The 27,617-nt window shown below is 35.4% G+C and overlaps 1 protein-coding gene across 3 annotated transcripts; it reads right to left on the bottom strand.

Annotated features, from left to right (window-relative positions):
- On the bottom strand, positions 1-24,016 carry LOC145664444 (sterile alpha motif domain-containing protein 3-like). Of its 3 annotated transcripts, none has more exons than XM_081731129.1 (6): positions 23,688-24,016; positions 15,150-15,473; positions 11,822-11,964; positions 10,539-10,638; positions 5,513-6,390; positions 1-2,434 (listed from the first exon to the last, which is right to left on the bottom strand). In XM_081731129.1, the coding sequence occupies exons 2-6, from the start codon at positions 15,232-15,234 to the stop codon at positions 2,111-2,113; spliced, it is 1,530 nt and encodes a 509-aa protein (XP_081587255.1). In that variant the 5' UTR covers positions 15,235-15,473; positions 23,688-24,016; the 3' UTR covers positions 1-2,110. The 3 variants fall into 3 exon arrangements, with proteins under 3 accessions (XP_081587255.1, XP_081587254.1, XP_081587256.1); XM_081731128.1 differs by having other exon boundaries at positions 15,150-15,235; positions 23,688-23,963; XM_081731130.1 differs by having other exon boundaries at positions 5,513-5,667; positions 15,150-15,235; positions 23,688-23,931.
- Between the last annotated feature and the right edge of the window lie 3,601 nt (positions 24,017-27,617).

Genomic DNA, 27,617 nt, shown 5'->3' with positions numbered 1-27,617 from the left:
TAGAAATTAAATAATTTATTACTGTTCCAAAATCATTGTTCTTTTTAATGTAGCCTTATATTCTTAAAAAAAATAAATAAAAATAAAACTTTAAGACCAAAACCATAGCCGTCATTCAACTCATTCTACCTCCAAATTTTAAACTAAAAGAAGGAAACACATATACCATTAACAATAGAAAAACACAGATAGGTTATGGGTTAATCTTGTATATGACAATCATTTTTACATACCAACTTCCCATCAGACAACCTCAAGTTACTCAGGTATAAACATGAACATTTGTCAATCTTTAAACCACACAAAAATAGAATTATTAGAAAACAGCAAATAACAAAATGGCTTTAAGGTAAAGCGACAACTCTAAGTCTATATATCAACACTGTTCTCCTATGCAACTAACGTAATGTTTTCTTACTTTATTGCTCCCATAAATTCAAAGCCATAGAAACATCCAGAGAAGGATGTTCAATACTAATTAAAGGTGTTGATCGGTGCCGATTATTTATTTTCTATTTTTCTCATTACCAAGGCTTGAAAAATCTTGCTTGCAAGTACTCGCCAGCTAAAATATCTACTAACCAGACCATCTTGGAGTCACAATGTTTAAACAAATAAACAAAAATCACTTTGCGACACAGTAAACATATCAATACTTTTTTCATTTTGCTTATTGGCACGTCTGTTACAAATAATAAAAAAAATGACATCTGCTATTTGTTCTTGAATTCACGTTTTTGACTGATCGGACTTTATTCACCAAATGTAATAATAATAATAATAATAATAATAATAATAATAATAATAATAATAATAATAAATACTCACTATTGGCGAGTGGATTTTTCAAGCCCTGCTCATTACTGAAATTGTTTCATGATTACAATGAACATAATATAAACCTAATATATCAAACGGATAGAGAATAAAAAATCGGTATGGATGGGCATCTGTAAACGGTTCTGACCTTTCTCACAAAGTTTGAATTTGAATTTAAGAGCAGTAGAGCAAGAGAAAGTTATATCACTTCTGTAGAACAAAAATGCAACTATGCTCCTTAATTCACCTTAACGTAAAACATCTGCGTAACGTAAAGCAATAAACTTTCTCGGAAGCAACGCGCGGTAATGACAACATATTCAATCACCAGAACAAAGGTTTCAAACTTAACACTTTACTTGAAAAACAACCTAAAAGGTAATTTCGACAGCTGCAGCTATCTTCATCAGTTTTCACAATCGTTAAAAACGATAGGAAAGTGAAGAAAAAAAGAGAACTGGAAATTAAAATACTATGAGGACACTCCACCAGGCCCACAGCCAGCCCAAAAGGAGGAGGGGCGACCCAACCATAGTATAGTTCATCTTGCAGGCCTACCGTGAAAACTTTAGGAAGAACCAGTAAAAATTAAGGAGGGCCAGAGCCCCCTGGATACAAGCGTGCACTCCACCACTACATCGTCACAACATAACTAAACATTTTCAGTATTTTAATTTCCAGTTTCCTTCCTTTATGCTTTTTAACATTTGTGGAAACTGATGAAGATAGCTGCAGCTATTGAAAGTACTTTCTACATTGTTTTTCAAGTGAAGCGGTAAGTTTGAAGCCTTTGCTCTGGTAATTGAAGACAATACACTATTTACGGTTTGAAACTAGCAGTATCATCATTAAGAACATATTTGTCTCACATGTCTGAACTACAAATATACTTACAAAGTATATTATCAAAATTAAATATTGTATCACCAGTTGAGTCAGAGACTGCAGGAGATTCAGAAAACGCCCTCCAGAGGCGTCACAAGTGCATTGAATGAAACAAATAACTCTACATATACATCACAGTTTTTTTTTTTTTTTTTTTTTGTAAGTTCGTCAGTTACATTTTTTAGAATGAATTTTGTATTATTTTGTTCTTATGGATAATCAAAGGAACATTGATCCCTATGTAGACCCTAAATATATTAATAAAAAAAAAGTTAGGCTCTCACAAAACACATTATTAAACCAATGTATAAACCTGTATCTTCTCTGAATGCCTGTAGGTAAAAGTTTCATATAAAACTTATTTCCTAACACTTACACACTTTAAAAAAATCAATTCAATTGTCTCTCACAGTGTGTTGAGTAGTTTTCCTTTTGATTTTATAAGATCCACAAAGTTTAAAACCTTTGATGGGATTTTTGAGTCGTCTCCTATTTGAAGAATGTAGTGCTGTACAAAATTGTATGTGCCGAAACAACTCTTAGGGTATTCTATGGAACACGCGTAATATAAACAAAAATTTGAAATGATGGCATCCATAACAGAAGAGCACTCTAGTAAAATGGTATTTTCACCAGCAACATACACTGCTGTTGGGTGCAATAAATTTCCGAGTACAGCAACGTGAGGACAATTCTCACTATTCATGATTTCATCGTGAGACACCTCCACCTGGAAGGAGAAACCAAACAAAATAAGTACATGAAGTTTAATGGTAAAGAAACAATTACTTATAACGCATGTAGATTTACACTTTGTATTTATGTAACTACGAGTTAAATGGAGGAAATTTATCAAAGGGAAGTTTTCAAGTTTTTCCGCATGAAACAAAATGTAACAGTCAAACCACGTAACCATTGCTAATTGTTAATTTATTCATAAAAATGCATTATTGAAGTAAAACTTCTATAGTCGCGTTATAGTGAATTCGCCTGACCATCACGAAAACTTGTAACCAGCCCCTGACCGCACTTTCAAGCCGATTTCAACCAAATTTACAGAATCAATAAAACCGATGGAGAAAAAAAAATGAGGGGGTTCAAGCCACCCTTCCCTCATACACGACTTGCTAAAAATTGAATTTTAAAAATATAGCTCCAACTTTCCAACTAGATTCAACCAAATTTACACAATGAATAGAACCAACTGGGTCTATTGGTAAAAAAATATGACGGGACACTAGCCCCCTTTGCCACCAAATTTGAATAATTCATAACTAGAGAACGGGAGGTGTTACGGGAATGGGACAAACATTAAACACTTTAGACAAATAAGGTCCATTGATAAAAAATATGAGGGAGGCTCCAGACTCTTTCCCCCTCAAAATTTCAATAATCCATAACTAGAGAACGGGAGGAGCTAGGGGATAGGAACAACGCTGAATCATTTCTACTCTCTCCGTCGCATCCACGATACAAAATCGTCAACAAATGCCAGAATCTAAGAACTTTCACTTCTAACGTGCGAGAGTCTCACACACTTCTTTCTAATTTAAACATTTTAAATATTTTATTAATACCCAATGAAAAAAGTATAGCACCTAGGGACCTGTTACAAATTTAGCCAAATTTCGTGTGCTTATCAGCCCATGACAATTTTTTCTTATGTGGTTCCAATGAAAGGATTTTCAAATTATGAATTGAAACTTACGATCAAATTCCCTTACTTTTATTATTATTATTACTACTAACCGATTCGACGTGACATTGACAAATTTTGTGCATTTTCCTCCAGTAAAAAAAGAAAAAAACGTTGCTTTCCTGCTAAGAAAGAAAAAATAACTACCTGTGAAATTAACCTACCGCAAATTTTTGACTAATTTTCGAAGCTATGAAGGAATGCTGAAAAATTCTAGACTTTGGCTGCTTACCACTACATAAACTGTTGAAAGTAAATTTATATAAAAGCTTAATATCTTAGCATATAATGGTGAAAATATAGGTTTTTGTGATTAACTTCATCCAGGCTTTAAGCGGTAATGACGGATGAACAAGCAATTTTCATAACCTTGGGGTGTTCAGCCTTATTAGCTTTTATCTTCTCTGAAGAAAATCTGGAAAGAAATTCATGCCGAAATATCACAAACATTGGGAAAGCAACTCCCTTTCTACAGCACCACTACACCTAAATAACTCGCTTTAAGACTGACAATTTCACTGTTGAAGATGGCCCTTAATGGGCGCACTTCAACCTCAAGCGATCTGCCGAAATGTGATGCTTTCAATAAACTGATTCTTGAGAACAGGCGAATATTAGAAAAAATAGTAAACGTGTCACGGGAGCATGTTTTGCTCATTTCCAGCAATATACTGGACATGTGCAAGCTTTCAGCAAAGTGGGTGACGAAATGTCTGAACAGTGACCAGAAGAAGGGTTCAATAATCCACGGCAGTTTTGGCCTAATTTATGGCTAATGCTCCGATTTTATTTATGTATTTTTTTATTTTATTTATTTATTTTTGCCTGATTATTGATAGAGGACGAAACATAACTAGGAACAGGCAGCCAAGATATGTAGCATATATATGAATATCCTACGAACTGAACTTAGCCTTCAAAACACATAATTCGTAAGGAAACTAAATGAAAAAAGATTTGTTTTAATTATACAACTAATTGTTTCAACAACCTGAAATTCTTCGATAAATACATGATTCCTATTAGCAAATCCATATTGTTTTGTACTTACACCTTAGCAGAAATGTATTTCATTTAAAGTAAGAATTTATCTTTTCTCCCGTTCTTTATAAATGATATTTCTGTTAAAAAATAAATTTTGACAATGGATAAAAGAAAAGAACCGGATTAAGAATAGATGTAGATCGTATATTCATGAAAATAATAGATTATTTCAATTTACAACATATCGTATTAATTATCAGGAATGGTTTGAAGCCCAGAAGCCCTCTCTTACATAGAGTTCTGTACTTACTTGTCAAATATTTGACAAAACTATAAGATTAATGGTACATTAATATTTCCAAGGAGATATTTTGTAATATTTATTACAATCATGAATCAACAAAGCAAGATGGTTTCCTCACCAATTTCTGACCTTCGCATTTACAAGAATTACCAAATGTTTCAAGAATATCAAAAGTCTCTTCTTCGGTGGAAGTAAAATGTATAGGAATATCTTTAATAACGAAACTGAAAATGAAATCCTACACTGTGGTTATATAAACGGAACATCCTGCCTCGCTCCGCCCCATGCCACAAACCTAGGTGCAAAACATGCTATATCTTCACCACAGACACCCCATAACTGGCGACACTGTCCCCGGCCCCTACACACTACATGAAAGGCAATTGAGCAAGTTCCAACACAATGTATTTTCTTTCCGGTTCCCAATGCCCAGCTTCTTACATTGGTGGAAATGGTAATCCCCTCAACCACCGTAAAACAACCGACAATCAACCACAGCATTCAATTCCCAAATTTCGGCTGCCATCTACACAGTCCAACTCAAACTTCCTTTCGACCGTGGTTTCATAGTAGTCATTCCTAACATCCTTGCTTTCAATTCAAATTACTCGAATCGCAAGTGCTGACATGGAATGTGCATATATCTCCGGTTTCAAATCCCACCTCCCCCAACTTTAATCTCCAGTAAGGCCTCCGTTCCATTTCCAATTATTTATTTAGTTAGATATTGATATAGTATAGATATTGATATAGTATAGATATTGATATACATGTCACCATATGTATTAAAATGTCTTAGAAGAGTAAAATCTGACAATACGTACCGGATAGGTGTGGATCCAACATTTCGCGTTGTCGCGCAGAAGATGTGGTAAGAGATACATGGCGATGGTTGCCTTCTCATCGTCGGTGTATTTTTCAGTCTTCTTCATAGTTTGAAGAATGTACCTTCCTTCCTGAGGAAAAGATTTCTTACTGTCTGCAATTAAAATTAAAATCGATGAAATTCGGTGTAGGTGCTGGACAATTTTTTCTTCCACGTCTAAATTAAGTAGTAACTTGAATTCCATGCGTATACCAGTGGAAGTAAACAAAATTGGATAACGTGTCTTTATGTCACGCAGTAGACAGCGAGATGCAACAAGGTCCTGTCTGTCCTTTAAAGTCTCTTTCATGTGAAGCAGCAATTCTTCTGCATCAAATTCGACACAATTGGCCACGTTCGAAAGCCACTCTTTGTGTACTTCAACATCTTCCGATGAACACTGCGGAAAAGGTAATGCAATTCCACGATTTACTCTTCTGCTTGTTACGTTCTTTGAGACTTTTACTCTGTCCTGATGCAAAACTGTTCTTCTACGATCATCTTTCAGTTTATCATATATTTTCATTGACCATCCTGAAAATCCGTCTCCAAGAGTTGATTTCAATGACGGAAATGTAGTTACAAGTTTCAGTGCGATTTTTTTCCTTTGGTTCGCCGTAGGCCAAAGCGTATGCTTTTTTATCTCATCGCACAAATGTTGTAGAAGTTCATGTTTAGCAGCCCAGGATATTGTACCGCATTCGAGCTGTTCAAGAAGTTGAATCGAAAATCTTTCGACTGGAATTTGGAATGTGTTGATCCAAGAATCTGATAAACTTGTCCCTGAAATATTTGTTTCCTTCTCAACTGGCATTTTCCAAAATGTTGCAGGTTCACCTACAAGAGAAAGCAGGTTTACCTACTGTTGTCCATTATATAGTTAAACATGGTACTATAGATAAACACGAAAGATTTTATAAAATCCAGTAAGATGGGCGATAAATCGAACCCAAAGCTGACATGGATGAAACTGATAAGTGCTATTATATTCAAGGCAGCAACATAAATCATTCCACATAGCATGGGGTGAACGACCTAGAAGAAAAGAGGTTGGGGAGGGGGTGACCGAGCCAACCTGTGCCTGAAACGTTTCGCTTCCTACAGTATTGAAAAAAGGAATAGGAACACTGCATGAATAAAAACAACACCGATTACGTAAAATTTCGAGGCGCATATTCGCCGTACTCCTTCGAATGGTGTACGTGTTTACAATATCTGTTATATTATTGTGTAATTTTCCCAGTCTACCTTTTTTCTAAATATTGCGTTGAGTACTACCTTGTTTTTCTTCCTTAAAATATAGGATCATCACTGCTTGCCTAAAAGAACTTATATTTTCACTGGACTGGCTATTCCAGTATAGTCACCCTGACCAAGAACTTCTATCAATTTATAAGCGAAATTGCAGTATTACTAGAATTAGAAGTTGATAAATATTATTTTCTTTAAGTAAATATCTTTTTAAAACTAGCATAGTTATCTTTCCTCACGTTCCTTACTGTGGCTCTATATACTATTCTATAGGGTGTACAAAAATTCGCGCCCATGCTATATAGATATTGTTTCTTGGGATCATCATATGCGAAATCATGTGATACCTCTTCACTCGGACCTTCTTCCGTGCTAGACCCCTGTAAAGACCTCGAATTTACATTTTGTCAGACTATTAGTCAACTTAAGCTCACCAGGAGGTAGAATGAAAGTGTGTCACATGCGAAAGAAGTCGACAAGTCCTTCTACGTAAGGTTATATCTCTGTTTTTGTCAGTAAGGATGTACGAAAGATTTTATGGAACAAGGTTCGTGAAGATATCACAATTTGACAACACCGCACGAACAAATGGAACCCCATTTGTTTAAACAATTTAACTTCTAGGCCTAACCAACAGATATGTATTAATATAATAAATATTTCCATTACTTCCTTCAAAGAATAAATACAGCCTCTGTTCCTCTTCTGAACGTGCAGGATTTTTATTTCTCTTGCGATGTTGCTACATCGTCGCATCTTTACACAGTCCTACCAATAAAAGGAAGCTTTGTCGGTAAAGATTTCACATACATTTTCATTACTTTTTTACCCTTAGTAGAACATGGGAGCGAATTTTTATACTCCCGATATACTGTTTTAAATTGGGGCTGAACGATGTTTTATCAATTTGCACTTGAATTTCATAAAAAGCAAGATTATTGATTTGCCTTGGAGTCTATACTTTTTACTTTAATATAAATTCTGAAATCAGATATTTCTTACATTGACAATAAAGAAGGGCAATTTGTAATAAGGTTAAGAAGTAAAGTACACCAAGAAGAACCCGAATAGGTAAGATTCTATTTTACAATAAGTTTTTCAAAATTTACTGCGTAGTGTGCACTTTTTCTGACCCGTGAATCAGTTTACAAGGAAACATCTCGGATTCACCAAATATAACTTAATCTGTGATTTCTGAAAAGAGTGAAAGGCACAAAACCAAATTTTACAGGAGCAATGTAAAGTTCATTTGTATCTTAAACAATAGTTACACGGGCTTTAATAAAACTTAAATTAAAAAAAAAACTTAATTTTACTTTTACCATGTTCGCTGCACAAAATAAAACAAAATTAAAAATATTTTCGATGCCAAACACGCATTATCCTCAGTTGAAGTTCGCAATACGTCAATAAATACAGGGTGGCCCAAAAGTAGGTATACAGACCAGCATCTATCAAGTATGGCATTTTAATTTATTAATATACTGAATTTATTTGCTTTGGTTTGTTCCGAGCTTAAGGTATAAATGAAAATAAATTAAGAACACATAAGGAAGAAACTAAATCAATACCTGTATGGATAACAATAAGTAAATGATATGAAATGTCATGACCGATCAGTATGGGACTGTATACCTACTTTTGGGCCATCCTGTACATAAAACATGATCTGAAAGGAAAATAACAGATTAGGTGAGAAAGGAAACCAGCAACGTCAAAACACTAACTAAAACTGCACTGCACTGAAGGTAGATGTCGACTGTACATGGTGACTGCGACTGTTCACTAATTGTTTACATTATTCCGTTGTTGTCTCAGATAATGATCAAATGTAACATAAAGGCGATTCCATATGAAGTGTGATTCGCCTTTATCGTTGTTGAGTGCTGGTTTAAATGATGAATTTTCACTCGGTTGCGGTTTTTGATTTTTCTAGGAGTTTGGGACCGTAATATTATGGTGGTGCTCACGATGTGGCGAAAGTCCGGAAACTAATTGAGATTTATCAGCTTTTGTCACGTATGTGTTCGGCAATTCTAACTCGAAGGCTCCTCTTAGTGTCACCAATATAGAATTTTCCACATTGGCAAGTTGGCTTACATATACGGGCCACAGTGCGTCAAATCGCGGAGATTCAATGCAGAATAAGAATGAAGTGTGAGCAAGTCACACAATCCACAACCTCCTACTCGCTATGGGGTACAGAAGCCACCGACCCGCGCGAGTATCCCTTCTAACCGAACACAGGAAACAACGTTTAGCATGGGCAAAGGAACACCACTACTGAACAGTGGAAATGTGGAAGAAGGTTGCCTGGACACATGAATCACGATTCACAATGGTACATGCCGATGGCCGGGTACGGGTGCGTCGGAAACAGCACGATGCAATGGATTCAGCGTGCCAGCAGGTAAAAGCGCAGGCCGGTGGTGGTGATATTTTCATCTGGGGAATGATTACGTGAGCTGAAATTGGTTCCCTAACACATATTACAAGATCCCTCATAGGTGAACGCTACAGCGAGCTTCTGGATGACTCTGTCGGCTGCTACATCCGGATGGTGACATCTTTCAGCAGGACAATGCGCCGGCCCACCGCTCTAGGAAGGCAGCAGACTGGTTTGATGACCATCCATCTGATCTGGAAACACTCCTCTGGCCATCACCGGGCCCCAATCCCATCGAACGCATCTGGCACACCATTGAACGACGCGTTTGGACTGTGGACATTCTTCCGACCAACCTACGGGCTCTGTGGGAGACTGTGCAGCAGATATGAATTGAGATGCCAGAACACAACTTTATGCGCTCATGGAGTCCATGCCGCGGGGAGTAGCTGCCGTTATCAGAGTGAAAGATGGTACTACACGGTATTAGGTAGTGTTTGTAAGTCAACTGGTGATCAGTATATACCAGTAAGGAAACTGTATATTGTGTGTTTCAATTTATATTTTATCTGTTTGAAAAATGTAAACGTGCTATAGACGGCAGTGTTTTATATTGTTTGTCTCTTATAGTTTCTATTCTATATTGATAGCATATTCTTTGAAAAACTAGAAAATGTGGACTTGAGCCCTTACTGGAACGACCAGACAGCAAAGCCCCGTAGGCTCTGTTGAAACAGATTTCTTCTATTATGAAAACACACTCTAGGATTAGGTATAACCGTTGTTTAAAGAATGTGAAAATAAAGTATTTACAAAACGTTAAATATGAGGGGGCTCCACCCCCATCCCCCACCAAATTTCAATAATTAATAACTAGAGAACGGGAGGGACAACGGGAATGGGACCAACATTAAACACTTTGAACACACATGGTTCATTGATTTTTTTTTTAAAAAAAAGGAGGCTCCACACCCTCTTCCCCACCAAATTTCAAAAAATAACCAGAGAACGGGGTTAGAGGAATGGGACCAACGATGAATAATTTCTACTTCGTCGTACATAATACAAAATGATCAACAAACGCTAGAACCTAAGAAGTTTCACTTCTAACGCGCGAGTGTCTCATTTTTTTTTTTTTTCAAACTTCTAGCGGCATCCTGGTGCCGCAAACATTTAGTTTTGAAAGACCATTTATCCAAGAGCTGATCCCTTTAAACTTTGATTCTCTCATACAAGTAAGTCTTATCCACACTGCAACGATACCTTCGTCGAACCACAAAATCCTTTACATGCCGCGAACGTCAATATCTAAATTACGCAAAATAAAAGAAACAAAATAATTACTTACTGCCACTTCCTTCTGATATACATGTACTTCCATCAGAGGTGCTTGCGGTTTCCAATACATTAGATACTCTGAGCAATGGAATCTCTCTGTCATCTATAATCTGCAATTCAAGAGAAAGGAAATGACTAGTTTCTACTGGTTTTCGTTGCTTTTAAAGGTCTAGATAAAACCAATTTTAAGCGTAATTTGAGAAATAAGCCATAAAAGCATAATGTGTAAAATAACGCACAATTTTCGGAAAATTCACTGTTCGTTTAACTGAGAGATTGACATATTGTTTCTTGTAACTAAGATTTACAGTGAAAAATATTTAAACTATGACAATGGAACAATGAAAGGTTACTTATAATTTCACTAGGAATGAATAAATAATTGTTTTATTAGAAAAAAGATTCAAAGAAAGAAGAGATACTACTTCAGATTATTTTTGTCGTCCACTACCTGCACTGGTAAATTTAGAGGCAAGAGGAAACATCAAATTTGTAGAGACAATTTTCGTCTTGTAGGCGGATGAATTGGTAGAGCAGCTAAGGAGTAATCAGGTTTGTAGTTCGAAATCAGTCCAAGGTTATGAGAAGTTTGTACCAATAAGCTATATTGTATCCTAGTATCGAAAGCACGATTTTTTTTTTTTTTTTTTTTTTTTTTTTTTTTTTTTTTTTTTACAAGACGACAAGCACAAAAAGGGCAGGGGAAAATAGATTTAGCTATAAGTACGAGGCACAGTTTCTTTCAAACAAATAAATGTAGATAGATATAATCCATAAAAGCATAGAAAAAGCAAGCAAATGAGTCATCGTTCTACTTTGTACTTTCACTTTCTTAAGTTCTAGTAATGGTATTAGAGTTGGTGCTGATATTATGCAACAAACAACAATATTTCTTGTTGACTGTACTTTGTAATTTGAAGCTTGCCGGTAATAACATTGCTCCAACCGTGCAATAGGTCAGAAAATTGTTACTTCATTTTTAAAAAGAATGACAATCAGTTGAACAAGCAGTAATCAACTGTACAAAATTTCCCAGTTTCGAATGCCTGTAAAATCAAAAGTACTTGAAATCACAGAACGGGGTTTCTTGCACAAGAAGTGTGGATATAAAGACTTTCAAAAATGGTTAGTTAAAAGTTTTTCATGTAGATTCTTAAATATGATTACATACGTGATGATTTCACATACAATTTCTCAAAAAGAAGAAAAGTAATATAAACAAGTAACTTAACATTATCTTCACTGTAATAACTAAAATATTTTAAAAAAGATATGAATGTACATTGAACGTACCTCTTGTCCAGGTTGTAGAAAATATACAACCGTAGATGGTTGTAGTGCATTAAATATGTCATCGTCATCTGAATCCAATTGAGTTCCATCCTCCAGCTTTAATTCGATACTTTTTGGATCTACTAAAGAAAGCTTCGTGCAGCCTGCAATATAAAATCAGAACACTGTAATAAAATCGCGGAATTTGTTGATAAGTGTGGCAATGATGTGCCTTAGAGATGGTCATTAACACATCCAAAATACTCAAGAGTGAAGTTTTCACTGTTTTTTCTTGTTTGTACTAAATCAGAGTAGTTTAGATATACCAGTCAATGTCATGGTATAAAGAGTCCTTAACAGATAAGTTGCAAATTTTAAATATTTATCTCTATAGATACATACTATACATCACTGGATAGAAGAAAGTTTAAACTCCTACTGATTAATTTTATTGAATGACTATAATGGCAATTTGGAAGTTTGCATTTAAGTGGCATAATTGTCATTTAACACTAACTCCTAGTGCCTTTCCTTAAGTTTGCGACACTTATTACTCAAGCAGAAGGATGTGATTTACATCAAAAAATAAATTACGATTATAAAAATTATTAAAAAATTAAAACAAATCATGGTTTTCTGCCACCCTATTTCGCAGTAAAGAAAATGTCATATATAAATACAATCAGCAGTAAATGCAGCAGGGTTGGCTGGTTTAAACCAAGGTGGCTTAAACCATGGTTTAAAACCTTGGTTTAAACCAGCTTTAAAAAATCCTGCTTTAAAAAGAATAAAAGTGCTATAAATCGTATGACTTCATGGTGACGTTTCCATCTATCATACAATCTGCATTAGTTTCATCTCCTTTTCACCTTTTAATCAAGGCGTCCCATTTTAATTCTCGGTCGAACCACAACCCTTCTTTCAAGTGTAAACCAAGTAACGGTTCGGATGTCACTTTAAGCGAAAGTCTTCTTACCTCGGCACTACATAAGGATGTTAAGCCTAAACACACGAAACGAAACCAAATTGTATGCCTGAATGGGCCTGTTCTATAAAGAACAACAAATATATTCCTTAAATATATTGATAGAAATTGGCAAAATTTATCGACTGCCTATGTAGCTTCCAACATTAGCTTGGATTGCACTTTGTTTTAATTTCATTGAATGATATCTACGTATTAAAATTGTAATTTAATACGTCAGTTTTAGAGTACTGATTATGATACGTTGACCAGAAAATTTTACATGCCAAAGTATTTTTCCAATGGCTAACGTGGGAGTTTCCCGATTTATATATAATTCTGTATAAACATAGCTTTTTTTATTGTTAATTAAAGTAGATTATTAAAAAAACTGTTATAATGAAAATTTCAAATGAAACAGTAACAATCTATTCTTCGGTACTTTGTTCCCATGATGTTCGGCAGGTACTACTAAATCTTCTGCTTTCAAAGGCTCCAATCTGTCATGTTATGCCACTGTCTTGACGTACGGTACAGCATTCATGCTGTTTTTTTTTTTTCATATAAACTTATGGACTGTGAGCTGTCTCTCCATACTCCTTGCTCGGTTGCTACATAAATTGATGCACCAATGATGTCTGTTTTTACTCCTAACCTCCCTTCTCCGCAATTACAGAAGAAAGACTTCTTCTAGCTCTTTACTAGTGGGTAACGTTCCCATTATAGCCGACACGTTCCCACGTTGAATGGCTATGCTTATGCGTTGAATCAGGAAACTTTTTGCTCGATTATCTCCTGATTTAATTGATAGACGGTGGCCGATCTAATGGTTTAATTTGTGCAATCTTTTTGTCCTGAAATGACTCTTGACAATTATATTAACAAGTATGTCAAGATCAGCACAACGTATTTTTATCAGGAGTCCTCCGTGAATGAGTCGGCAAACTCATCGCATTTGTGGCCTATAGTCCCGGTTTTGAGTCCAATCGGAGAATAATTTCTCTCGAATTTAAGCCGAGAAGCGGTTTGGATTCCGCTTTACACTTATGTTATCCTTCCAGCACAACCCGGTTGCTGCATAATAATACCAAGGCGAAGCAAACTTATTTCTGTCCATATGTAATATAAATACATAGAGCTTACTGGAAGTTGTAATAAAGACCAGATGAGAAAGTATAAGTGGAAACATGTTGCTGGTTGTATTTAACAAAAACTCAATTTGAACTGTATTTAAAATAGGCATTTTCTTATTGCAATGTATTCAGTGCAAAAGTTATTCCTATTTCTGTTAGTATTTCACATTTTACTGGTCCCTTTGAACCAAGTTTTGTGAAGAGTATAAAATTGTACTTTTTTGTAATTGCCAAATAGCGAGTTTTTGAATTTTATTTCGATATTGGAGATTGTAATGCTTACTATTACTTCTCTGAACTTTTAGAAGTGTATATACTGAAAAACTAGCTTGTTAACAATTTCTCTCATTTATCTTTTTTATTTATGAAATATACTTTCAACTACTAATCTTAAATGTGTCAACTACTAGATTTTTTCAAAATGAGACACACCAATTACTATATTCTTGTAAGAGTTTCGAAAAAAAAAAATAAACTACTGAAAACTATTTTATTCATTTAAAATTATAGAGGTTAATTATAAAGAACTTCAAAGTACAAAATAAAAAAAAAATAGTTCAGAAGCAACAACAATTTGATAACATTTTATTAGGCAATAAACCTGAAAAATTCCTTAACGTATCAACTACTGGTGCCTTTATCTTGGTCCCATACTTCCATTATGTTCACAGAGCTGACTGTCCTTAGGTCGAACTCAATACATACAACAGCGTACTACTTTTCCACTAAAACGAAACAGTCATAGAACAAAGCGAAATGTACTCGAAATTTTCAGAAATGCAATATTAACACGCGACGATGAACACTGACTTCTTTCTTGCATTAATAAAGGTTACAAATAGTCCGAGTTTATTTAGAACTACTACCCACGCCATTCAAACAGACGGAAAAAACAAAATGGCAATTATATTCACTAATAGGCAATACATCTCTTTGAGTTGGTAATACGAGAAATGTTAGAATCCACCCATGCGCAAAACCATGAAGAACAGATGGCAGCACTATTGCGACGAAGTTAACCACCCTGAAGACAAAAGCGAAACTACTAGCGCACCTACACTTGATAGGACGAAAGAAGCTAAGGAAAAATAATAATAATAAAAAAAACTCGTGAAAACAGAGATACCACAAAAGAAACCGAAACAAACCCACACACAGAATAATAAATGATGCTCTGTGTTAGTACCAGGGCGGTTATGTGAAATACATATTACATAAAACTTTCAAAATTGTAATGGATAGTAGTACTCACCCTTCTCCTTGAATTCCTTCATACTACCAGCAACAACAGCTTTCTTCGTTCCTGCCACCATCCATGCTTTTAAGATCTTCGACATTCTAAAAAAAAGAGGTCATAAATAGAGATCCGTATCGTCTACAACTAGATGTTTCAATGTAAGCACTCTCTCATTAGATCCTTGGATAATGTATTCCGTTAATGGGTAGTAGTCTTTTAGTTTATCTGGTAAATGTAGTAATAAATATTTTCTCCCACGAAAAACATTCCCACAAATGTCACATATTATCATTGTCACTAAAGGTCCTTAAAACGCATCACTGTTTAGATTCTAGCCTCCTATAAAGCACAAAAAAAAAAAAAAAAAAAAAAAGTGAGTTAGACTGTCCGAGAATGTAGCATTCAAAGCTTATGAAAAATACACAGAAGAAAGGTGAAATGCCACATCGTGGTCAAAACTGAGTTCCAAGTGTTAGTGTGTACACCTTGACGAGAAGAATCGATTGACAAAATTGTGAAACAAAAATTGCAAAATAAACAAGAGCAATCGTTTAAGGAATCAATAAGGTAAATTGGTAGTATTATAGATACAGATGATGGGTAGTGTTAGTAGTGTACTCAAACTACATCAAGATTTTAAAATTCACTGCTAGCTTTCGAACTATGAACTAGTTCATCTTCTAGATTTTCTTTCATCACATTTAAATCGACGATGTCTATTATTAGTGATCGCGTCACGGGAAATGATTGAACAGTTTAAAATGAGTTTTAAAACATAGTTAGTACCTACCTCAAGCTGGAAATATTATCATGTAACTTTTCTTAAAGGGCTTAGGGGAAGAGGGAGATAATTTTCGAAAGGGAGAAGGGGGTTAAAAATTTATGCCAGAAATAGAATATCTTATTACACTCTTACTGACATGCATATCCTAAGGGGAAGAGGAGGCTCAATCCTTTTCCTTGAACCTAACTTTTCCCGTGCAAAGAACGGGCACTTCAGCTAATATGGAATCAAATGTAATGCGGCTACATTTGCTTTGTTTTTGTTACATACTTGGGTATTAATACAAACAGATAAAATGTCTTTCTTCATGTTCAGTTAATTACAAATCTAGAACGCTTTACTTGAAAATGGAAATTGCTAAATATTCACCTTCATCTTCTCAACACTAACGGCAATCAGATCGTGAAATTATCCATACGGCAAGAGGATTGTGGTTAATTCTTCTTGCGTATCTGATGAAGTATGTGAAGCACAGTACAATTATTGTGTCGCAGAACCCCCTTAATTATAAAATCTACCGTGAGAAACCACATTGGCAACTGAAAATGAGAAAAGAATCAATTTCCAACATAACAAAACATAAAACAGACTTCTTATTTCTTTTGGAAAAACAACATCCATTCAATCAAGCCATTTTTTATGTTTGGTTCCTGAACTTGAGGTAGTATCCCAGTATTTGCCTGGCGTGTTTTGAGTGACACTCATTGCGGCTGGCTCAGAGATTTGAATCATAAGTGCAAGAGGGGATGTTATTCCTATTCTGTATTACATAAAATTATTAACCTCCTTGTTATAGAAAATTGTGTACTTGCTTCTTTCTAGAAATCAAGTATATAAGCAAGTGTCAATGGTGCAAAGTGTGTCCCACGAGATTTCACGGATTCCTTGGGCATTTCTTTTTTCTTCTTTTTTTTAATTTCTAAGTTTAGTTCAATGTCTCATGATTCTGCAGCAGGACTAAGGGAGACTATGATGATATGAATAATAATGATGGTACGACGCAACTGGTACGAAATGGGAGAGCCGCGAGAAAAGCGATGCACACGATATTTTTCCATCATAAAACGCTTGGCGGAAGCTGGGATCAAACTAGGAACCCGCACCGGACGTGAACTACCGCAGTCCCACAAGGTAATTTCGTAGTATCATGTATATGATAAAACACATATGCTTAAATTGTACAATAAATAGAAATATGGCTTTACATATAAAATTTAATAAAACCCAATATTACTCAATTTTGCTCAATAAAACCCACTAGACTAGGCTTTAAAAAAAAAACCCTGAGTTTTTCACAACCCTGTGCAGTAACCACCGTAAGCAATAACTTGATGTGTATAGATTTAAAAAAATGTAAGCAAATTTTCATTAGAATCGTCGGTGCACATTTACTGTACATATCCACAGGTTTCTAAAATTTAAAGAACAAATTTGATGAAATATTTGAATAGACGTGTGTTAGTAAACGAAACATGTACCTGTGAGATACGTAGCTACGTAAAAATACATGTCGAGCGTCGAAATGAAAGTCGAACCTGTTATGAACGAATTCCCCTATAAGGTAGCTAGTAACTATGGTATATGAAGTATCTGAAGCCAATGTACTATCTCACAGCGCAACTACACAAATATCTGAGAGTTAAGAGATCCACATAATTGTAAAATTTACGTTAATAATGTCTTATATTACTTTAGGCAGTTGTGCTGTATCGCCGGACAACACGAAAATCGAAGAATAATGTACATCATATCGTTAGGTTAGATTACATAACATTATATTAGGCTGAGTTACAAGTCAATTACTTTGAAAACAGAGGCATGTAAACTATCAGAACTTGGAATAGAGAATCACCATATGCTTATAAATATGGCATAACAACTACAATGCAAAAAACAAACAAACTTACGCTTGGTGACCACTAAAAAGCACAAATGCTACCTAACCAAGTCAGGGCAGGGCGAAGCTAGTGGACTCCCACCGAAGCGCGGGGGTCTGAAGGGAGCAGGCGCGTCAGCGACGGTATGTACGGGCGTAAGGGATGGTAATGAAAACAGCTGGGTTTTGGTAATGATATGAGTTTCAATAGCACTTGTCATGCTTTCATACTTGAAACTACCCACTTGTAAACATAAAATACACTTTCTGCATCATGTGCAGAAATACACCGTCGTAGTGGCCACCTAGCAGGTTAGGATGATTAAGTCACATTAGGTTAGGTTATAATTCGATAAAACTCAAACACGCGTCAGAACCTTCACACATACGAGCCATTTTCATCAACCAGGGTGGAAAAAAAATCCTGATTTAAAAAAAAAAAAATCATATAATACAAGTCGCGAACTGAAGAAAAAGCGTTACGAATTAGTATTAAATGCCAATTACGCCATTTAAGTGAAAGTATTGGGGTTGAATTTTTAATCAATCCCCAATCGTTAACCTATATCAATCCCAAACAATGTTTCTTAACAATTTTAAATTATAACTTTTTTTTTTTATATAAACTATAGACTTTCAGTCAACCATCATCCCTATTTATCCTAGGATCATGGTTCATACCTCATTCTCTTCAGAATAAAACAGCCTTTAAAACGGTAACATTCACATTTTCCCTATCATGTCCCTGAAGCGGAAAATTTTGAGAGAAGTAGGGATTTTTTCTGATACTTTTTTAAAATTTTGATCCCCTCTGGACTCTCCTGTGTTAACGCACAGATCTCAAAATCAACTGGGAAATACTAAGGGTGTACAAAATCTCAAGCTTCTATCTTGAATAGTAAGGGTGGGAAAAATATTTAACAATGAGCTAAGAACATCCGCACAATATCCCAAATGACCCGGATGTAATATAAAAATTTCCTTAGACATCCTTATTTATCCTAGAATCATGATTTTTACATTATTCTCTTTAGAATAAAACAGAGTTTCAAACGGTACCATTAAAATGTCTCCATCGTGTAGGCTATCTGGGGCTGGAAAATCATGAAAAAAGATATTTTCTGCTAAGAAATATCCCCTTTTCTTATTATTATTCCTCTGTACCGCCTCTGTTTAAAGGCAAAGATCTGAAACAAATGTGAAAAATACTAAGGGGTGCAGTGAATGAGTGTCCAAAATTTCAAAATTTCAAATTATAGATGCAAAACTAAGTCCTCGAAAAATATCATCCCCAAATACCCCAGATTCTCGTAAAAATGAAATCTTTGAGCTTTACGTCCCACTATTATGCCGGTTAGGTTAAAGGAGACGGTGATGATGAGTAATGAATGAAATGAAGAAAGTGGGAGGAAACGGGAGAACCCCGGGAAAACCCACGCACATGGTGTTTGTCCACCACAAAGTTCACGTGGCGGGGACTGGGATCAAACCCGGGTCCCCAAGCACCAGAGGTGAACGCTCCACCACTGAGCAACCGCGGTCCTACCCCAGATTCCCTTATAAAACAGGATCTCACGTAACAGTGTCCTGAGGCATCCCTATTTATCCTATAAGACCATGGTTCGTACATCATTCTCTTCAGAATAGAACAACCTTTCAGATGATACCATTTATATATCTCCATCTTAGGCGGAAAAATCGTGAAGAAAGCACTCTTTTGTTAAAAGTTTTCCTTTTTTTTTCCATTTTGCCCCTCTGGACCCCCTTGTTTTCAAAAAATGAAATGAAATCTTTGAGTCTTACGTCCGACGGTTATGCCGGTTACCCTAAATGGGACGGTGAGGATGAGTAATGAATGGAATGATGGAATGAATAAAGTGGGAGGAAACGGGAGAACCCCAAGAAAACCCACGTACACGGTGTATATCCACAACAAAGTTCACTTGGCGGGGGCTGGGATCGAACCCGGGACCCCAAGCACCATAGGTGAACGCTCTACCACTGAGTCCCCACCCCCTGTTTTCACGCAGAGATCTGAAATCATCTGAAAAATACTAAGGGTTCACTGAACGAGTGTGCAGAATTTCAGCCTTTTGAATGCAAAAATGTAGGCAAAAAATAATAAAAATAGGCATAACAAAAAATATCTTTTTTAAATTTATGACGTCATTATATCCTATGCCTCGGCACAGAGAGGCGTGAAAGCATATGTAACGTGCTCTACAATGCCTTCAGTCCTGAAAAAAATGAAGTAAAAAGCTTTATTGGTACTTGTTTTAATCGAATAATGAAGATTTTATCCTATCACCTAAAAATAGATGATATAATTTCGCTTATCAAGGAACAAATATATAGACGAGCACAAAAAAGAAACTTCATATTAAATGTCGATGATGATTTCCCCGTTGGAATATTAACGATTTACAATATAAACCCTATGTTACGAAGAGAAGAGAACAGGATTGCCCTGTTACCCGTCCAAAACTGGATTTTACCTAATCATCCTTTGAATGACACTTGTTCTCATACTATGCTGTACATACTGTACATTTGAGTCCCATTGTATTATGATTATCATCTTCCATAATCGAAATAACAGAACAGACACAGGACTTTACTTATTTTCACTTTAAATTATTTCAGAATTTGATTTAAATCAATCCACCCGTGACTTCAACTATTTCCATCACCTGATTTTCACTCATTCTTCTTCAGAAATCAAAATATATTACCCAATTCACCCGATAAATTTTCTAAAACTGGTCCGGTGATACGGCACTTAACCTTTAATTTGGGACACAAATACAAGCAATGAAAACATAAGGATATTACCTATAACGCCTCTAATAACGTACAAACACATTAGTATTCAATATACAAGATAATTTGATGCCATATATAGTGTTCGCATTATCTCCGTTTATATGTATACACATCTTTGCTGACGTACACCCATGCTACCGATAAGACCACTCTAACTCGGTTAGACAGCATTCATGCTTTTTAGTGACCATCTAGCACACGTCGGTTAGTATGTTTTGTACAATAGTTCTTACCGTGTATATACACTGAAGCTATTGTATCCACACGCCCTAAAAATGATTTAAGATATAAAAAGTCGATTTTCTCAAAAGAACTGGGCCTATATATGGAAGGAATTTGTGCTTAGATCCGCACAGAAATCTGCATCGCATCGCCAATTAGTAGCATTATGCAATCCCGACAGTGAATTACTAAAATAAAATTTGCTTAATTAAAAGGGCCATATTTACGCACATCAGTGCTACGGTACTTTTTGAAATGAAGCATAACCAACTGACAACGCAATATAAACTTTAACCGTTGTTATTGTTTTCAGCAGAATTGGCGCGGCGATGCAAATGTAAACCTATGTTAAAATTTGTTTTAAAATATTTGTCCGAACAGAGGGAGGGGATTTTTTGCTGGCACAACGGTTAAATGAAGTGTTATGGTGAGACGCGGCAACACGATGAGCTAACCTGACCTACATTTCAGAAAAATGGCTAAATATTCAAGTAAGATAACCTAACGTGTAACGTAATCTAAGTTACTCTACATTTGGAGCACTTACCTCTGGTGCATGGGGTCCCTGGTTCGATTACCGGCCATATAAATTCGTTTTGGACAACACAGTGTCGGTGAGTTTTCTCAGGGTCCTCCTTTCCTCCCACATTCTCATTCAAGCAATTTACCATCATCATTCATTTGCTTCAATTATCGTCTTCCATAGTCTAAACGATATAATCTAGGGACGTTAAACTGACGTATTTCATTTCATTTTCTACCCTACTTGTGAAAATAACGGTTAAATATTGAGGATTGAGCTAACGCAACCTAACCTACTCTACCTACCCTACATTTGAAAATAATAGCAAAACACTGAGCTAACGTAATCTAACCTAACCTACAACACTCTACCCTACGCTACCCTAATATTCTGCACTCTTCCGCATCCTACCCTGTACTTGAGCGCAAAAACCGAACGTTAAATTTAACAGAAGACGGTACTTGTGTGAAGCCTAGTGTAGTTTGTAGCCAAACATTATTTAAGAGAAAGGAATTAACCACCCTTACTTGAAAATGTCGGTTAACGAGCAGATAAAGACGTGTGATCTGTTAGAGCAGAGCTTTTTTTTTTTTCTGTAATATTTGATTTGGGTTGGAGTTTAGCTTCCCTTTCAATAGCGAGGCTTAACCTACGATGCGAACTACATGAGCTCCCGTCGACGGATTATCCACGCCATCCCGCTTATCAAAAAAAGAAAGAAAAAAAAAAACCTATGCGCTCCTATATATATGTATGTTGAAATATCGGAAACGGTTTTCGTTATTTGATTTTTTTTTTTTTTTTTTTGTTGTTGTTGTTGTTAAAGGATATGTTTGTCCTACAGGATATTACCACTTGCCTTCCCGAAAAGTCAACTCGCTTCCTTCCCATATCTAGTAATGCTTTGCCTGTTTCTAGTAAGAAATGTTCCCACATACTATACGTAGCAGTTTTCAGTTCTTACTGCACTGTTTTAGCCAATCAAACGTATAATATTGCATGACGTGTCATAAATGCCATTGTTCTATACAACTTTCGATTATTCGTGGATAAGGTATTCCTTTCTCACCAAGTGTTGGTGCAACGATGTAAGATCCTTACCCAAATATAAAAATAGGCAACAAATTATCTTATCTGACCTTAATCCTCGGTTGGTGCAACAACGCATAACTGTGGAAACGCAGTAAGAGTTCAAAAGAGAGGCAAATACGATGTGATATATATTTCGTGAAAAAATGAGATTGTGAATATAAGTAGACCTAATTACTGTCAGTGCAGAAGTATAACATTTGTAGGCCTGCTCTTTCCACTATCCTCCTCTATGTGTATACCCCCGTCGCTGTTGCGCCTGCTCCCTCCGGACGCACCACCTTGCTACCGCTCGGGACCCCTGTTGCCCTCCCGCTCAGACTCGATTAGACACCATTCGTGCTTTTTAGTGACCACCTAACAAAAGTTGGTTCGTGTTTTATGAATTGTAGTTTTTATGGGAGTATGTTTAGTACAAGGGGTTCAGAAGCACGTAGAAAACACAAAATTTACAGGAGAAATGAATGGTGCAAGTACTTAGACGTAACATAACCTAACCAAATCTAACCTAACCTAACATAACATAACATAAACTAACCTAAGCTAACCTGAACTAACGTAATATTAGTAGAAATATGCGAAATTCTATCATTTTTTTTTTAAATCATGCGGGACCCCTACACTATTATAACTAACTAAACCTAACTTAAACTAACCTAACCTACCCAAAACAAACCGAATGTGAACAGAAATTACAAAAATTGTAACATATTTCAGAGAAGAGCTGGACCCCTTTTGTTAAACATAGGCCTTTTTATGCCATACGTGTACACTGTATTGATACTGAGCCCTCCTGAAGATAATCTGAAAGTAATAACGAAGCTTCTCATTAAGTGCATGCTCTGTTAGAAGAAATACAAAGCTTTACCCTAACCTGGAAATGTAAAAAATATGTGAAAATTTCATAGAACCGTCTGCTCGAGTAATGCCAATAATAATATTGAGTTTACCGCATCTGTTTTTACGCGCATTCATTATGCTAAAATCAGGCATTCTGCAGTGACAAAGATAGGAAGAACATGATTCCCCACCAAGTAAGTGTAAATACAAATTCCCTTATTTTTTATGTTCATAATTAACAACGTAATTTACATTTTACCTCCTGATGCCTTTGCCACATTATAAACTCCCCAACAAAATAGCATTTTTCAAACATCCCAGCCTGAGTAGACTTTACATATTTTCTCACGCATAAATCACGAAAATAATAAAAAAATAACACGTTATATTACTTACCTGAGAAGTTTTTATTTCCTCTTCATCACATGTAGGTAATTAACACTCGAATACTTCATATCAAACATGGCGTATCCTTTTCTCCCGTGATGCATCAGTAAAAAGTTTCCGAGTAGCCAGGTAAAGCTAGTTTACCATAAAATAAAGGAAACGTAACATCAAATTATGGGAAATGTATGAGAAAATTCCTTTAAAATAAAGAAAACTTCTTTCCGATGATGAAAGGATTCTATATATTTCTGAACACACCGAATTCTTCCTGATTTCTTACGGAAAGAGTCCTATTTTCGTTAATATGGAGTAACGTTCTGTTGATTTGTCCAGAAACCTAGACTTTTCTATGCAAAATCTTTCCCCGAAGATGAGAAACCTTCCCGATATTTTTTACAGTGTATGACTAATGATAATTCTGCAATTTTATTGGCCAAGGTAGATAGGCCATGTTGAGGAGGATTTTGATCATGGTGGGGAACGGTCTTCGGTTCTTGGCTAATATTAAGATGTTCTTGTGGACTAGGCGCCGATGGTTGTGAGGACTTTAAAGGTATATTAGGCTGATAAATGTTAAATTGTTGTTGGGATACGGTACATAACTGTTCATTGCATACATGGCCGGTTGCATCTGTATAGGATATATATGATAGTATGATTGTTAAGTTGGATATGTTATTTTTGGTTCATTTGCTAATATATATGATGGATTTTGTGGGTTAGGTATAGGGTGTTGGCCGTATAGCGTGTGCAGTGTCTGTGATAACTGCAGTGTGCGAATTAGATAATCTATATTGGGGGGATAAAATTAGGCCAAAGGACATAGTCTGAAGGTTCAAATTTCAAAATGAGACAATAAATGTCTTACCCCCATATATATATATATATATATATATATATATATATATATATATATATATATATATATATATATATATATATATATATATATATATATATATGTGTGTGTGTGTGTGTGTGTGACATCTGTATCTGTAATAAATAAGAGATTTATTAATTTAATAAATCTACCGACAATAACTATGCACATATATATTGTCTGACACACACACATCCCACTAAACCTTTACTCACTCTTGTCCCCGTAGCTCTCTAAGGTTTATTTAGTTAAAAATCCGGCTCGAGCGATAGCCATGATCACAAGCATATGTTAATTTTTCCACTCATATTGAAAGCTTCCACTTTGCATTAATACATACAGGTTGCGAAAAGAAACCTACTTCAGTCTTGTGAAAACCACTAAAATTATCAGTTAAACCGGACATTTTATTATTATTATTATTATTATTATTATTATTATTATTATTATTATTATTATTATTATTATTATTATTATTATTATTATTAAGAAAATCTAGATATTAGCCTATCAAATAAGAAATGGATTGTTGCTGGTCCCGATTTCTCACATCAAGGTCAAATCGAAGGCCAAATATTTAAAATATCTCAATTCAAATTTCCAGCTTGTGCTTCTACTTCCCGCTAAAGCTGTGCTCATCACGACTTTTTTTCTCCAAATATCGATTCCGTGATGGGCACAGAAAGTCAACACTTAAAAATTACTTTACTGTTAGGTTGAAGATGAGTTGATTCACTATGGGCTACGTTATTCAAATAAAGTAAAACATTACACTGAAGTTTTTCAGACAACATTAATTGCGTGGACAGCAAACTGTACAGCGAAAAGATGGAAACATGAAGGGTTAACTTTAAAAAAAAAACCGCTCCAGTTGAAATGCTTATACAGACACGGACAATGACACGGAGAACCAGTCGTATTAACAAATGCTGAAACAAATCTTGAATTATTCGCTTATTCACCTAAAAATCACCTTCATTAACATGTCTGCTCACTAGGAGCGTATCCCCCAGCGTGTACGTTAACATATACTTACGAGAGAATACCTATATCTCAGATTTTGAGTACAGTTTGAAAAGTTCATTTCCGTAAACTGTAAAAGCAGTGATTACTATGCTAATTATCACAAATTAAATGCAACTTTTGAGTTGCATACACACAACCTACTAGGGAATGAAGACCATGTGCTAACAAAGAGTACACTGGACAATGAAATAACATGTTATAAAAAAAATTAAAATAAGATGATAATCGATACAAATATAGAGGATGAATATGACATATCCGAACTTCGCCAAGTATGGTAGAAGAAGCTATTTGTTTACTTCTTTTTGGCCAACCGCTAAGAACATTTATAAATCTATATGTGGCTTTGTTATACGCAATTAGTACATTCAAATTCACAAACGATGACGAACTGAAGGGTACGTAGGTACAGTTGCAAGTAACAACCGTAGTCATAATAATATAGTTCTACTAAACAACGTTGAAAATTGTGGGTAATTAGGTGGTAAGTAGAAATGACCAAAACTTAACAGTTTACATCGATCATTTCGAAATACAGCTAGAAGATTAAATTTACAGGAAATAACAAAAATCAGTGAAATTTGGATGGGGATGAGTGATGGGGATACTTCAGCTGACTTCTTTGGCGGGGAACAAAATGTGATTGAGAGGGAAAATCCCCCCCATCTCCCCCGGTAATTCGCACCCTGGATAACTGTATGATCTGTTTTTCGTAAAAGCTCATTGGCGGCTTCTAAGGTGTTCAGCTTTGTTAAGCATCTACTGTTTCAGATCTTTCTAATGCGATTTTGTTGAGAAAATCTCTTTGTCATCCTAAAGAAAAGTGGCGAATCTTCTGTTCTTCTGACGCGTCTGGTATTAATTATCTAATTGCAAGGACTTTACGCAAAAAATACGAATCTATGGGTTCATCTGTTCCCTGCTAGACTTGGAATAGTTCCTGTTCCGCCATGTATGATGGTACCTTCGGCCTGCTCAATGCAACTAATTTAAATTTTAAATTTTCATAGGATAGTGTTTCGAATTGGTTCTGATTCTTAAGAGCCTGCCTCACTAAAATAATACAAAATTTATCATTTTTCTTTTGCTTGTTTATTCATAAGTAAAATGAGACCTTGAAATGAAACTTACTACAATTATAGATAATGTTATTCTACAACAGAAAATATGAACCTGAAGAATTTTCAGTGTTGCCGTCCATAAAAATTACACTCTTGCCAGAAAAACAACGTCCCCAAATTCTAAGTTAAGGCACTGACTAGAGAAAGAACTCAACTGCGTTTGATTACGTATCATGTTGTTTTGGTATCCTGTGAAGTACTCTTTAGATAACATTATTATTTAATTTTAAAACGGTATGCTAAACATATACTGTTTATAACAAACTAAACAACACTATTATATAATAATTAGTTCACAGGAAACCAAAACAACTTTATACGTAACGAAATGCAGTTGAGTTCGTTCCTCTAGTCACTGCGTTAACCTAGATTTTAGGGACGTTGTTATTCTGGCAACAGTATAATTTCTATAGATGGCAACACTGAAAATTCTTCAGGTTCATATTTTTTGTTGTAGAATAACATTATCTATGTAGTAAGTTGCATTTCATTATCTCCTTTCACTTATGAAAAACAAGCAAAAGAAAATTGTAAATTTTGTATTATTCTTAGTAAGGCAGGCTCTTAAGTTGTAATACTAGATCTAATGCCGTGTCCTACAAGAATATTGGTAAAATTTCCTTGTTAGCTGGTGACAACGATTGCATGGTTGCCATGTGATCGAATAACACGAAAAATCTGTCCAAGTCCTCATGCACGTGTCCTGAATATTTCGTAAGATGAAGCATGCTAAAAGACATATTAGATGTACCCTCTGTCATATTAGATTTTGTATTATTATTTCCTCCTGACTCATATGTCTGCTTACCAGACCTTGTTTCGGGCATTAAATCGCACACAAGAAAGGTAAGAAAAAAGAAAGAAAGAAAATGAAAGAGAGATAATGAAATTAAGCTGAATTTTGATACTGAC

Source organism: Thermobia domestica, chromosome 11, assembly GCF_964235325.1.
Source record: "Thermobia domestica chromosome 11, izTheDome1.hap1.1, whole genome shotgun sequence".
Classification (NCBI taxonomy): Eukaryota; Metazoa; Arthropoda; class Insecta; order Zygentoma; family Lepismatidae; genus Thermobia; species Thermobia domestica.
The sequence above is the reverse complement of the archived record's forward strand: the minus strand, read 5'-3'. Positions and strand labels throughout refer to the sequence as shown.